This window comes from Heptranchias perlo, unplaced genomic scaffold, assembly GCF_035084215.1.
Source record: "Heptranchias perlo isolate sHepPer1 unplaced genomic scaffold, sHepPer1.hap1 HAP1_SCAFFOLD_580, whole genome shotgun sequence".
Taxonomy (NCBI): domain Eukaryota; kingdom Metazoa; phylum Chordata; class Chondrichthyes; order Hexanchiformes; family Hexanchidae; genus Heptranchias; species Heptranchias perlo.
Genome location: NW_027139602.1, coordinates 126,868 through 141,314, shown reverse-complemented (window position 1 = coordinate 141,314; position 14,447 = coordinate 126,868). Strand labels below are relative to the sequence as shown.

Sequence of the window (14,447 nt, the reverse complement as noted above, 5' to 3'; positions counted from 1 at the left end):
TTGTGAGAGAGGCCCCTGATCCAGGGCCCCGGGTTACCGTGTGAGAGAGGCCCCTGATCCAGGGCCCCGGGTTACCGTGTGAGAGAGGCCCCTGATCCAGGGCCCCGGGTTACCGTGTGAGAGAGGCCCCTGATCCAGGGCCCCGGGTTACCGTGTGAGAGAGGCCCCTGATCCAGGGCCCCGGGTTACCGTGTGGGAGAGGCCCCTGATCCAGGGCCCCGGGTTACCGTGTGAGAGAGGCCCCTGATCCAGGGCCCCGGGTTACCGTGTTCGGGAGGCCCTGATCCAGGGCCCGGGTTGCCCCCGGTTACCGTGTTCGGGAGGCCCTGATCCAGGGCCCGGGTTGCCCCCGGTTACCGTGTTCGGGAGGCCCTGATCCAGGCCCATCGTTGACCGTCTCCATTGGACGTTCTTCACCTTCGCTCCACTCTGGTTCCTGGATTAAGACCGACCTTTCCGTCTCTCTCTTCAGCTCCAACGGAAGCGACACGTCGGCAATGACATCGTGGCTGTGATATTTCAGGACCGGAACACCCCCTTCGCCCCGGACATGATCGCATCGAGCTTCCTCCATGCTTACATCGTGGTGCAGAGTGATCGGACTCAATCAGGGGAACAAGTATACCGAGTGAGGGGAGATATCTGTACACTGACTGGTGTCTCTCAGTCCCCTCTCTCAGGGAGATATCTGTACACTGACTGGTGTCTCTCAGTCCCTCTCTCTCAGGGAGATATCTGTACACTGACTGGTGTCTCTCAGTCTCCTCTCTCTCAGGGAGATATCTGTACACTGACTGGTGTCTCTCAGTCCTCTCTCTCTCAGGGAGATATCTGTACACTGACTGGTGTCTCTCAGTTCCTCTCTCTCAGGGAGATATCTGTACACTGACTGGTGTCTCTCAGTCCTCTCTCTCTCAGGGAGATATCTGTACACTGACTGGTGTCTCTCAGTCCCCTCTCTCTCAGGGAGATATCTGTACACTGACTGGTGTCTCTCAGTCTCCTCTCTCTCAGGGAGATATCTGTACACCGACTGGTGTCTCTCAGTCCCCTCTCTCTCAGGGAGATATCTGTACACTGACTGGTGTCTCTCAGTCCCCTCTCTCTCAGGGAGATATCTGTACACTGACTGGTGTCTCTCAGTCCCCTCTCTCTCAGGGAGATATCTGTACACTGACCGGTGTCTCTCAGTCCACTCTCTCTCAGGGAGATATCTGTACACTGACTGGTGTCTCTCAGTCCCCTCTCTCTCAGGGAGATATCTGTACACTGACTGGTGTCTCTCAGTCCCTCTCTCTCAGGGAGATATCTGTACACTGACTGGTGTCTCTCAGTCCCTCTCTCTCAGGGAGATATCTGTACACTGACTGGTGTCTCTCAGTCCTCTCTCTCTCAGGGAGATATCTGTACACTGACTGGTGTCTCTCAGTCCCCTCTCTCTCAGGGAGATATCTGTACACTGACTGGTGTCTCTCAGTCCCCTCTCTCTCAGGGAGATATCTGTACACTGACTGGTGTCTCTCAGTCCCTCTCTCTCAGGGAGATATCTGTACACTGACTGGTGTCTCTCAGTCCCTCTCTCTCAGGGTGATATCTGTACACTGACTGGTGTCTCTCAGTCCCTCTCTCTCAGGGAGATATCTGTACACTGACTGGTGTCTCTCAGTCCCCTCTCTCTCAGGGAGATATCTGTACACTGACTGGTGTCTCTCAGTCCCCTCTCTCTCAGGGAGATATCTGTACACTGACTGGTGTCTCTCAGTCCCCTCTCTCTCAGGGAGATATCTGTACACTGACTGGTGTCTCTCAGTCCCCTCTCTCTCAGGGTGATATCTGTACACTGACTGGTGTCTCTCAGTCCCCTCTCTCTCAGGGTGATATCTGTACACTGACTGGTGTCTCTCAGTCCCTCTCTCCCAGGGAGATATCTGTACACTGACTGGTGTCTCTCAGTCCCCTCTCTCAGGGAGATATCTGTACACTGACTGGTGTCTCTCAGTCCCCTCTCTCTCAGGGAGATATCTGTACACTGACTGGTGTCTCTCAGTCCCCTCTCTCTCAGGGAGATATCTGTACACTGACTGGTGTCTCAGTCCCCTCTCTCAGGGAGATATCTGTACACTGACTGGTGTCTCTCAGTCCCCTCTCTCTCAGGGAGATATCTGTACACTGACTGGTGTCTCTCAGTCCCCTCTCTCTCAGGGAGATATCTGTACACTGACTGGTGTCTCTCAGTCCCCTCTCTCTCAGGGAGATATCTGTACACTGACTGGTGTCTCTCAGTCCCCTCTCTCTCTCAGGGAGATATCTGTACACTGACTGGTGTCTCTCAGTCCCCTCTCTCTCAGGGAGATATCTGTACACTGACTGGTGTCTCTCAGTCCCCTCTCTCTCAGGGAGATATCTGTACACTGACTGGTGTCTCTCAGTCCCCTCTCTCTCCCAGGGAGATATCTGTACACTGACTGGTGTCTCTCAGTCCCCTCTCTCTCAGGGAGATATCTGTACACTGACTGGTGTCTCTCAGTCCCCTCTCTCTCAGGGAGATATCTGTACACTGACTGGTGTCTCTCAGTCCCTCTCTCCCAGGGAGATATCTGTACACTGACTGGTGTCTCTCAGTCCCCTCTCTCTCAGGGAGATATCTGTACACTGACTGGTGTCTCTCAGTCCCTCTCTCTCAGGGAGATATCTGTACACTGACTGGTGTCTCTCAGTCCCTCTCTCTCAGGGAGATATCTGTACACTGACTGGTGTCTCTCAGTCCCCTCTCTCTCAGGGAGATATCTGTACACTGACTGGTGTCTCTCAGTCCCCTCTCTCTCAGGGAGATATCTGTACACTGACTGGTGTCTCTCAGTCCCCTCTCTCTCAGGGAGATATCTGTACACTGACTGGTGTCTCTCAGTCCCTCTCTCTCAGGGTGATATCTGTACACTGACTGGTGTCTCTCAGTCCCTCTCTCTCAGGGAGATATCTGTACACTGACTGGTGTCTCTCAGTCCCCTCTCTCTCAGGGAGATATCTGTACACTGACTGGTGTCTCTCAGTCCCTCTCTCTCAGGGTGATATCTGTACACTGACTGGTGTCTCTCAGTCCCCTCTCTCTCAGGGAGATATCTGTACACTGACTGGTGTCTCTCAGTCCTCTCTCTCTCAGGGAGATATCTGTACACTGACTGGTGTCTCTCAGTCCTCTCTCTCAGGGAGATATCTGTACACTGACTGGTGTCTCTCAGTCCCTCTCTCTCAGGGAGATATCTGTACACTGACTGGTGTCTCTCAGTCCCCTCTCTCAGGGAGATATCTGTACACTGACTGGTGTCTCTCAGTCCCCTCTCTCTCAGGGAGATATCTGTACACTGACTGGTGTCTCTCAGTCCCCTCTCTCTCAGGGAGATATCTGTACACTGACTGGTGTCTCTCAGTCCCCTCTCTCTCAGGGAGATATCTGTACACTGACTGGTGTCTCTCAGTCCCCTCTCTCTCAGGGAGATATCTGTACACTGACTGGTGTCTCTCAGTCCCCTCACTCTCAGGGAGATATCTGTACACTGACTGGTGTCTCTCTGTCCCCTCTCTCAGGGAGATATCTGTACACTGACTGGTGTCTCTCAGTCCCCTCTCTCTCAGGGAGATATCTGTACACTGACTGGTGTCTCTCAGTCCCTCTCTCCCAGGGAGATATCTGTACACTGACTGGTGTCTCTCAGTCCCCTCTCTCTCAGGGAGATATCTGTACACTGACTGGTGTCTCTCAGTCCCCTCTCTCTCAGGGAGATATCTGTACACTGACTGGTGTCTCTCAGTCCCTCTCTCCCAGGGAGATATCTGTACACTGACTGGTGTCTCTCAGTCCCCTCTCTCTCAGGGAGATATCTGTACACTGACTGGTGTCTCTCAGTCCCTCTCTCTCAGGGAGATATCTGTACACTGACTGGTGTCTCTCAGTCCCTCTCTCTCAGGGAGATATCTGTACACTGACTGGTGTCTCTCAGTCCCCTCTCTCTCAGGGAGATATCTGTACACTGACTGGTGTCTCTCAGTCCCCTCTCTCTCAGGGAGATATCTGTACACTGACTGGTGTCTCTCAGTCCCCTCTCTCTCAGGGAGATATCTGTACACTGACTGGTGTCTCTCAGTCCCTCTCTCTCAGGGTGATATCTGTACACTGACTGGTGTCTCTCAGTCCCTCTCTCTCAGGGAGATATCTGTACACTGACTGGTGTCTCTCAGTCCCCTCTCTCTCAGGGAGATATCTGTACACTGACTGGTGTCTCTCAGTCCCTCTCTCTCAGGGTGATATCTGTACACTGACTGGTGTCTCTCAGTCCCCTCTCTCTCAGGGAGATATCTGTACACTGACTGGTGTCTCTCAGTCCTCTCTCTCTCAGGGAGATATCTGTACACTGACTGGTGTCTCTCAGTCCTCTCTCTCAGGGAGATATCTGTACACTGACTGGTGTCTCTCAGTCCCTCTCTCTCAGGGAGATATCTGTACACTGACTGGTGTCTCTCAGTCCCCTCTCTCAGGGAGATATCTGTACACTGACTGGTGTCTCTCAGTCCCCTCTCTCTCAGGGAGATATCTGTACACTGACTGGTGTCTCTCAGTCCCCTCTCTCTCAGGGAGATATCTGTACACTGACTGGTGTCTCTCAGTCCTCTCTCTCTCAGGGAGATATCTGTACACTGACTGGTGTCTCTCAGTCCCCTCTCTCTCAGGAGTTATCTGTACACTGACTGGTGTCTCTCAGTCCCTCTCTCTCAGGGTGATATCTGTACACTGACTGGTGTCTCTCAGTCCCCTCACTCTCAGGGAGATATCTGTACACTGACTGCTGTCTCTCAGTCCCCTCTCTCTCAGGGAGATATCTGTACACTGACTGGTGTCTCTCAGTCCCTCTCTCTCAGGGAGATATCTGTACACTGACTGGTGTCTCTCAGTCCCTCTCTCTCAGGGTGATATCTGTACACTGACTGGTGTCTCTCAGTCCCCTCTCTCTCAGGGAGATATCTGTACACTGACTGGTGTCTCTCAGTCCCCTCTCTCTCTCAGGGAGATATCTGTACACTGACTGGTGTCTCTCAGTCCCTCTCTCTCAGGGAGATATCTGTACACTGACTGGTGTCTCTCAGTCCCTCTCTCTCGGGGAGATATCTGTACACTGACTGGTGTCTCTCAGTCCCTCTCTCTCGGGAGATATCTGTACACTGACTGGTGTCTCTCAGTCCTCTCTCTCAGGGAGATATCTGTACACTGACTGGTGTCTCTCAGTCCCCTCTCTCTCAGGGTGATATCTGTACACTGACTGGTGTCTCTCAGTCCCCTCTCTCTCAGGGAGGTATCTGTACACTGACTGGTGTCTCTCAGTCCCCTCTCTCTCAGGGAGATATCTGTACACTGACTGGTGTCTCTCAGTCCCCTCTCTCTCAGGGAGATATCTGTACACTGACTGGTGTCTCTCAGTCCCTCTCTCTCAGGGAGATATCTGTACACTGACTGGTGTCTCTCAGTCCCCTCTCTCTCAGGGAGATATCTGTACACTGACTGGTGTCTCTCAGTCCTCTCTCTCTCAGGGAGATATCTGTACACTGACTGGTGTCTCTCAGTCCCTCTCTCTCAGGGAGATATCTGTACACTGACTGGTGTCTCTCAGTCCTCTCTCTCTCAGGGAGATATCTGTACACTGACTGGTGTCTCTCAGTCCCCTCTCTCAGGGAGATATCTGTACACTGACTGGTGTCTCTCAGTCCCCTCTCTCAGGGAGATATCTGTACACTGACTGGTGTCTCTCAGTCCCCTCTCTCTCAGGGAGATATCTGTACACTGACTGGTGTCTCTCAGTCCCTCTCTCTCTCAGGGTGATATCTGTACACTGACTGGTGTCTCTCAGTCCCCTCTCTCTCAGGGAGATATCTGTACACTGACTGGTGTCTCTCAGTCCCTCTCTCTCAGGGAGATATCTGTACACTGACTGGTGTCTCTCAGTCCCCTCTCTCTCAGGGTGATATCTGTACACTGACTGGTGTCTCTCAGTCCCCTCTCTCTCAGGGAGATATCTGTACACTGACTGGTGTCTCTCAGTCCCCTCTCTCTCAGGGAGATATCTGTACACTGACTGGTGTCTCTCAGTCCCCTCTCTCTCAGGGAGATATCTGTACACTGACTGGTGTCTCTCAGTCCCCTCTCTCTCAGGGAAATATCTGTACACTGACTGGTGTCTCTCAGTCCCCTCTCTCTCAGGGAGATATCTGTACACTGACTGGTGTCTCTCAGTCCCTCTCTCTCTCAGGGAGACATCTGTACACTGACTGGTGTCTCTCAGTCCCCTCTCTCAGGGAGATATCTGCACACTGACTGGTGTCTCTCAGTCCCCTCTCTCTCAGGGAGATATCTGTACACTGACTGGTGTCTCTCAGTCCCCTCTCTCTCAGGGTGATATCTGTACACTGACTGGTGTCTCTCAGTCCCTCTCTCTCAGGGTGATATCTGTACACTGGCTGGTGTCTCTCAGTCCCTCTCTCAGGGAGATATCTGTACACTGACTGGTGTCTCTCAGTCCCCTCTCTCTCAGGGAGATATCTGTACATTGACTGGTGTCTCTCAGTCCCTCTCTCTCAGGGAGATATCTGTACACTGACTGGTGTCTCTCAGTCCCCTCTCTCTCAGGGAGATATCTGTACACTGACTGGTGTCTCTCAGTCCCCTCTCTCAGGGAGATATCTGTACACTGACTGGTGTCTCTCAGTCCCCTCTCTCTCTCAGGGAGATATCTGTACACTGACTGGTGTCTCTCAGTCCCTCTCTCAGGGAGATATCTGTACACTGACTGGTGTCTCTCAGTCCCCTCTCTCTCTCAGGGAGATATCTGTACACTGACTGGTGTCTCTCAGTCCCTCTCTCTCTCAGGGAGATATCTGTACACTGACTGGTGTCTCTCAGTCCCCTCTCTCTCAGGGAGATATCTGTACACTGACTGGTGTCTCTCAGTCCCCTCTCTCTCAGGGAGATATCTGTGCACTGACTGGTGTCTCTCAGTCCCCTCTCTCAGGGAGATATCTGTACACTGACTGGTGTCTCTCAGTCCCTCTCTCTCAGGGAGATATCTGTACACTGACTGGTGTCTCTCAGTCCCCTCTCTCTCAGGGAGATATCTGTACACTGACTGGTGTCTCTCAGTCCCCTCTCTCTCGGGGAGATATATGTACACTGACTGGTGTCTCTCAGTCCCCTCTCTCTCAGGGAGATATCTGTACACTGACTGGTGTCTCTCAGTCCCCTCGCTCTCTCAGGGAGATATCTGTACACTGACTGGTGTCTCTCAGTCCCCTCTCTCTCTCAGGGAGATATCTGTACACTGACTGGTGTCTCTCAGTCCCCTCTCTCTCAGGGAGATATCTGTACACTGACTGGTGTCTCTCAGTCCCCTCTCTCTCAGGGAGATATCTGTACACTGACTGGTGTCTCTCAGTCCCCTCTCTCTCAGGGAGATATCTGTACACTGACTGGTGTCTCTCAGTCCCCTCTCTCTCAGGGAGATATCTGTACACTGACTGGTGTCTCTCAGTCCCCTCTCTCTCAGGGAAATATCTGTACACTGACTGGTGTCTCTCAGTCCCCTCTCTCAGGGAAATATCTGCACACTGACTGGTGTCTCTCAGTCCCCTCTCTCAGGGAGATATCTGTACACTGACTGGTGTCTCTCAGTCCCTCTCTCTCAGGGAGATATCTGTACACTGACTGGTGTCTCTCAGTCCCCTCTCTCTCAGGGAGATATCTGTACACTGACTGGTGTCTCTCAGTCCCCTCTCTCTCAGGGAGATATCTGTACACTGACTGGTGTCTCTCAGTCCCCTCTCTCTCAGGGAGATATCTGTACACTGAGTGGTGTCTCTCAGTCCCCTCTCTCTCAGGGAGATATCTGTACACTGACTGGTGTCTCTCAGTCCCCTCTCTCTCAGGGAGATATCTGTACACTGACTGGTGTCTCTCAGTCCCCTCTCTCTCAGGGAGATATCTGTACACTGACTGGTGTCTCTCAGTCCCCTCTCTCAGGGAGATATCTGTACACTGACTGGTGTCTCTCAGTCCCCTCTCTCTCAGAGAGATATCTGTACACTGACTGGTGTCTCTCAGTCCCCTCTCTCTCAGGGAGATATCTGTACACTGACTGGTGTCTCTCAGTCCCCTCTCTCTCAGGGAGATATCTGTACACTGACTGGTGTCTCTCAGTCCCCTCTCTCTCAGGGAGATATCTGTACACTGACTGGTGTCTCTCAGTCCCCTCTCTCTCAGGGAAATATCTGTACACTGACTGGTGTCTCTCAGTCCCCTCTCTCTCAGGGAGATATCTGTACACTGACTGGTGTCTCTCAGTCCCTCTCTCTCTCAGGGAGATATCTGTACACTGACTGGTGTCTCTCAGTCCCCTCTCTCAGGGAGATATCTGCACACTGACTGGTGTCTCTCAGTCCCCTCTCTCTCAGGGAGATATCTGTACACTGACTGGTGTCTCTCAGTCCCCTCTCTCTCAGGGTGATATCTGTACACTGACTGGTGTCTCTCAGTCCCTCTCTCTCAGGGTGATATCTGTACACTGGCTGGTGTCTCTCAGTCCCCTCTCTCAGGGAGATATCTGTACACTGACTGGTGTCTCTCAGTCCCCTCTCTCTCAGGGAGATATCTGTACATTGACTGGTGTCTCTCAGTCCCTCTCTCTCAGGGAGATATCTGTACACTGACTGGTGTCTCTCAGTCCCCTCTCTCTCAGGGAGATATCTGTGCACTGACTGGTGTCTCTCAGTCCCCTCTCTCAGGGAGATATCTGTACACTGACTGGTGTCTCTCAGTCCCCTCTCTCTCAGGGAGATATCTGTACACTGACTGGTGTCTCTCAGTCCCCTCTCTCTCAGGGAGATATCTGTACACTGACTGGTGTCTCTCAGTCCCCTCTCTCTCGGGGAGATATATGTACACTGACTGGTGTCTCTCAGTCCCCTCTCTCTCAGGGAGATATCTGTACACTGACTGGTGTCTCTCAGTCCCCTCGCTCTCTCAGGGAGATATCTGTACACTGACTGGTGTCTCTCAGTCCCCTCTCTCTCTCAGGGAGATATCTGTACACTGACTGGTGTCTCTCAGTCCCCTCTCTCTCAGGGAGATATCTGTACACTGACTGGTGTCTCTCAGTCCCCTCTCTCTCAGGGAGATATCTGTACACTGACTGGTGTCTCTCAGTCCCCTCTCTCTCAGGGAGATATCTGTACACTGACTGGTGTCTCTCAGTCCCTCTCTCAGGGAGATATCTGTACACTGACTGGTGTCTCTCAGTCCCCCTCTCTCTCATGGAGATATGTGTACACTGACTGGTGTCTCTCAGTCCCCTCTCTCTCTCAGGGAGATATCTGTACACTGACTGGTGTCTCTCAGTCCCCCCTCTCTCTCAGGGAGATATCTGTACACTGACTGGTGTCTCTCAGTCCCTCTCTCTCAGGGTGATATCTGTACACTGACTGGTGTCTCTCAGTCCCTCTCTCTCAGTGAGATATCTGTACACTGACTGGTGTCTCTCAGTCCCCTCTCTCTCAGGGAGATATCTGTACACTGACTGGTGTCTCTCAGTCCCCTCTCTCTCTCAGGGTGATATCTGTACACTGACTGGTGTCTCTCAGTCCTCTCTCTCACAGGGAGATATCTGTACACTGACTGGTGTCTCTCAGTCCCCTCTCTCTCAGGGAGATATCTGTACACTGACTGGTGTCTCTCAGTCCCCTCTCTCTCAGGGAGATATCTGTACACTGACTGGTGTCTCTCAGTCCCCTTTCTCTCAGGGAGATATCTGTACACTGACTGGTGTCTCTCAGTCCTCTCTCTCTCAGGGAGATATCTGTACACTGACTGGTGTCTCTCAGTCCCTCTCTCTCAGGGAGATATCTGTACACTGACTGGTGTCTCTCAGTCCCCTCTCTCTCAGGGAGATATCTGTACACTGACTGGTGTCTCTCAGTCCCTCTCTCTCAGGGAGATATCTGTACACTGACTGGTGTCTCTCAGTCCCTCTCTCTCAGGGTGATATCTGTACACTGACTGGTGTCTCTCAGTCCCCCCTCTCTCAGGGAGATATCTGTACACTGACTGGTGTCTCTCAGTCCCTCTCTCTCAGGGAGATATCTGTACACTGACTGGTGTCTCTCAGTCCCTCTCTCTCAGGGAGATATCTGTACACTGACTGGTGTCTCTCAGTCCCCTCTCTCTCAGGGTGATATCTGTACACTGACTGGTGTCTCTCAGTTCCTCTCTCTCAGGGAGATATCTGTGCACTGACTGGTGTCTCTCAGTCCCCTCTCTCTCAGGGAGATATCTGTACACTGACTGGTGTCTCTCAGTCCCCTCTCTCTCAGGGAGATATCTGTACACTGACTGGTGTCTCTCAGTCCCTCTCTCTCAGGGAGATATCTGTACACTGACTGGTGTCTCTCAGTCCCTCTCTCTCTCAGGGTGATATCTGTACACTGACTGGTGTCTCTCAGTCCCCTCTCTCTCAGGGAGATATCTGTACACTGACTGGTGTCTCTCAGTCCCTCTCTCTCAGGGAGATATCTGTGCACTGACTGGTGTCTCTCAGTCCCCTCTCTCTCAGGGAGATATCTGTACACTGACTGGTGTCTCTCAGTCCCCTCTCTCTCAGGGAGATATCTGTACACTGACTGGTGTCTCTCAGTCCTCTCTCTCAGGGAGATATCTGTACACTGACTGGTGTCTCTCAGTCCCCCTCTCTCTCGGGGAGATATCTGTACACTGACTGGTGTCTCTCAGTCCCCTCTCTCTCAGGGAGATATCTGTACACTGACTGGTGTCTCTCAGTCCCTCTCTCTCAGGGTGATATCTGTACACTGACTGGTGTCTCTCAGTCCCTCTCTCTCAGGGAGATATCTGTACACTGACTGGTGTCTCTCAGTCCCCTCTCTCTCAGGGAGATATCTGTACACTGACTGGTGTCTCTCAGTCCCTCTCTCTCAGGGTGATATCTGTACACTGACTGGTGTCTCTCAGTCCCCTCTCTCTCAGGGTGATATCTGTACACTGACTGGTGTCTCTCAGTTCCTCTCTCTCAGGGAGATATCTGTGCACTGACTGGTGTCTCTCAGTCCCCTCTCTCTCAGGGAGATATCTGTACACTGACTGGTGTCTCTCAGTCCCCTCTCTCTCAGGGAGATATCTGTACACTGACTGGTGTCTCTCAGTCCCTCTCTCTCAGGGAGATATCTGTACACTGACTGGTGTCTCTCAGTCCCTCTCTCTCAGGGTGATATCTGTGCACTGACTGGTGTCTCTCAGTCCCTCTCTCTCAGGGAGATATCTGTACACTGACTGGTGTCTCTCAGTCCCCTCTCTCTCAGGGAGATATCTGTACACTGACTGGTGTCTCTCAGTCCCCTCTCTCTCAGGGAGATATCTGTACACTGACTGGTGTCTCTCAGTCCCCTCTCTCTCAGGGAGATATCTGTACACTGACTGGTGTCTCTCAGTCCTCTCTCTCAGGGAGATATCTGTACACTGACTGGTGTCTCTCAGTCCCCCTCTCTCTCGGGGAGATATCTGTACACTGACTGGTGTCTCTCAGTCCCCTCTCTCTCAGGGAGATATCTGTACACTGACTGGTGTCTCTCAGTCCTCTCTCTCTCAGGGAGATATCTGTACACTGACTGGTGTCTCTCAGTCCCCTCTCTCTCAGGGAGATATCTGTACACTGACTGGTGTCTCTCAGTCCCCTCTCTCAGGGAGATATCTGTGCACTGACTGGGGTCCCTCGATGTGATGACCTGTTCTCGATTTGAGCTGTAACGTCCCCTTCTGTCTCGGCAGGTGTCAGTGACGGCTCGAGATGATGTCCCTTTCTTTGGTCCTGCTCTCCCAGACCCAGCTGTCTTCAGAAAGGTCTGTTCTTCACTGTGCGAGGATGAGAACAGTACTTCTGGTTTTCTCTTTTGGAAAAGCATGATGCATCTTCCAGAGTGACAGCACGTGTGTTACCAGGCGCAGCGGAGGGACATTAATGGTCGGAGTCAGCAAAATTCCTGTGAGCTAACTCTCACCTCGTCCCATTCACCCATCACCCTCCCCTGTGCTCGCTGGACCGACACCTGCTCCCACTCCGGGAATGACTCGATTGTGAAATTCTCATCCTCCTCTTCAAATCCCTCCATGGCCCCTCGCCCTCCCTCCCTATCTCTGTAACCTCCTCCAGCCCCCTACAATTCTCATACCCCTCTTCAAATCCCTCCATGGCCCTCGTCCCCCCCTCCCTATCTCTGTAACCTCCTCCAGCCCCCTACAATTCTCATCCTCCTGTTCAAATCCCTCCATGGCCCTCGCCCCCCCCTCCCTATCTCTGTAACCTCCTCCAGCCCCCTACAATTCTCATCCTCCTCTTCAAATCCCTCCATGGCCCTCGCCCCCCCCTCCCTATCTCTGTAACCTCCTCCAGCCCCCTACAATTCTCATCCTCCTCTTCAAATCCCTCCATGGCCCTCGCCCCCCCTCCCTATCTCTGTAACCTCCTCCAGCCCCTACAATTCTCATCCTCCTCTTCAAATCCCTCCATGGCCCTCGCCCCCCCTCCCTATCTCTGTAACCTCCTCCAGCCCCCTACAATTCTCATCCTCCTATTCATATCCCTCCATGGCCCTCGCCTCCCCTCCCTCCCTATCTCTGTAACCTCCTCCAGCCCCTACAATTCTCATCCTCCTCTTCAAATCCCTCCATGGCCCTCACCCCCCTCCCTCCCTATCTCTGTAACCTCCTCCAGCCCCCTACAATTCTCATCCTCCTGTTCAAATCCCTCCATGGCCCCTCGCCCCCCTCCCGATCTCTGTAACCTCCTCCAGCCCCCTACAATTCTCATCCTCCTCTTCAAATCCCTCCATGGACCTCGCCCCCCCTCCCTATCTCTGTAACCTCCTCCAGCCCCCTACAATTCTCATCCTCCTGTTCAAATCCCTCCATGGCCCTCGCCCCTCCCTCCCTATCTCTGTAACCTCCTCCAGCCCCTACAATTCTCATCCTCCTCTTCAAATCCCTCCATGCCCCTCGCCCCTCCTCCCTATCTCTGTAACCTCCTCCAGCCCCCTACAATTCTCATCCTCCTGTTCAAATCCCTCCATGGCCCTCGCCCCCCCTCCCTATCTCTGTAACCTCCTCCAGCACCGATTCCCATCGCTCCACCATTGGCCGTGCCTTAAGCTGCCTGGGCCCCGAGCTCTGGAATTCCCTCCCTAAACCTCTCCCCCTCTCTCTCTCCTCTTTAAGACGCTCCTTAAAACCTCCCTCTTTGACCAAGCTTTTGGTCACCTGTCCTCGTATGGCTCGGTGTCAAGTTTTGTCCGATTTACGATCCTGTGAAAGCGCCTTGGGACGTTTTACAATGTTACATAAATACAAGCTGTTTTTGCTGTTGAGTCCTGGGACAGTGTCGAGGGAGCTTTACTCTGTATCTAACCCTGTACCTGACCCTGGGAGTGTTTGATGGGACAGTGTAGAGGGAGCTTTACTCTGTATCTAACCCTGTACCTGACCCTGGGAGTGTTTGACGGGACAGTGTAGAGGGAGCTTTACTCTGTATCGAACCCTGTACCTGCCCTGGGAGTGTTTGATGGGACAGTGTAGAGGGAGCTTTACTCTGTATCTAACCCTGTACCTGACCCTGGGAGTGTTTGATGGGACGGTGTAGAGGGAGCTTTACTCTGTATCTAACCCTGTACCTGCCCTGGGAGTGTTTGATGGGACAGTGTAGAGGGAGCTTTACTCTGTATCGAACCCTGTACCTGCCCTGGGAGTGTTTGATGGGACAGTGTAGAGGGAGCTTTACTCTGTATCTAACCCTGTACCTGACCCTGGGAGTGTTTGATGGGACAGTGTAGAGGGAGCTTTACTCTGTATCTAACCCTGTACCTGGCCCTGGGTGTGTTTGATGGGACAGTGTAGAGGGAGCTTTACTCTGTATCTAACCCTGTACCTGACCCTGGGAGTGTTTGACGGGACAGTGTAGAGGGAGCTTTACTCTGTATCTAACCCTGTACCTGACCTGGGAGTGTTTGATGGGACAGTGTAGAGGGAGCTTTACTCTGTATCTAACCCTGTACCTGCACTGGGAGTGTTTGATGGGACAGTGTAGAGGGAGCTTTACTCTGTATCTAACCCTGTACCTGCCCTGGGAGTGTTTGATGGGACAGTGTAGAGGGAGCTTTACTCTGTATCTAACCCTGTACCTGCCCTGGGAGTGTTTGACGGGACAGTGTAGAGGGAGCTTTACTCTGTATCTAACCCTGTACCTGACCTGGGAGTGTTTGATGGGACAGTGTAGAGTGAGCTTTACTCTGTATCTAACCCTGTACCTGCCCTGGGAGTGTTTGATGGGACAGTGTAGAGGGAGCTTTACTCTGTA

The 14,447-nt window shown here is 52.7% G+C and overlaps 1 protein-coding gene across 1 annotated transcript in view; it reads left to right on the top strand.

Moving 5' to 3' along the window:
* Positions 1-514: 514 nt before the first annotated feature.
* LOC137316289 (rap1 GTPase-activating protein 1-like) overlaps positions 515-14,447 on the top strand; it is a 41,890-nt gene continuing 27,957 nt past the window's right edge. Inside the window, exons 1-2 of the mRNA XM_067980359.1 lie at positions 515-628; positions 11,870-11,941. Of these exons, the coding sequence (XP_067836460.1) occupies positions 551-628; positions 11,870-11,941 (150 nt within the window). The 5' untranslated portion in view covers positions 515-550. The remainder of the gene's footprint in view (positions 629-11,869; positions 11,942-14,447) is intronic.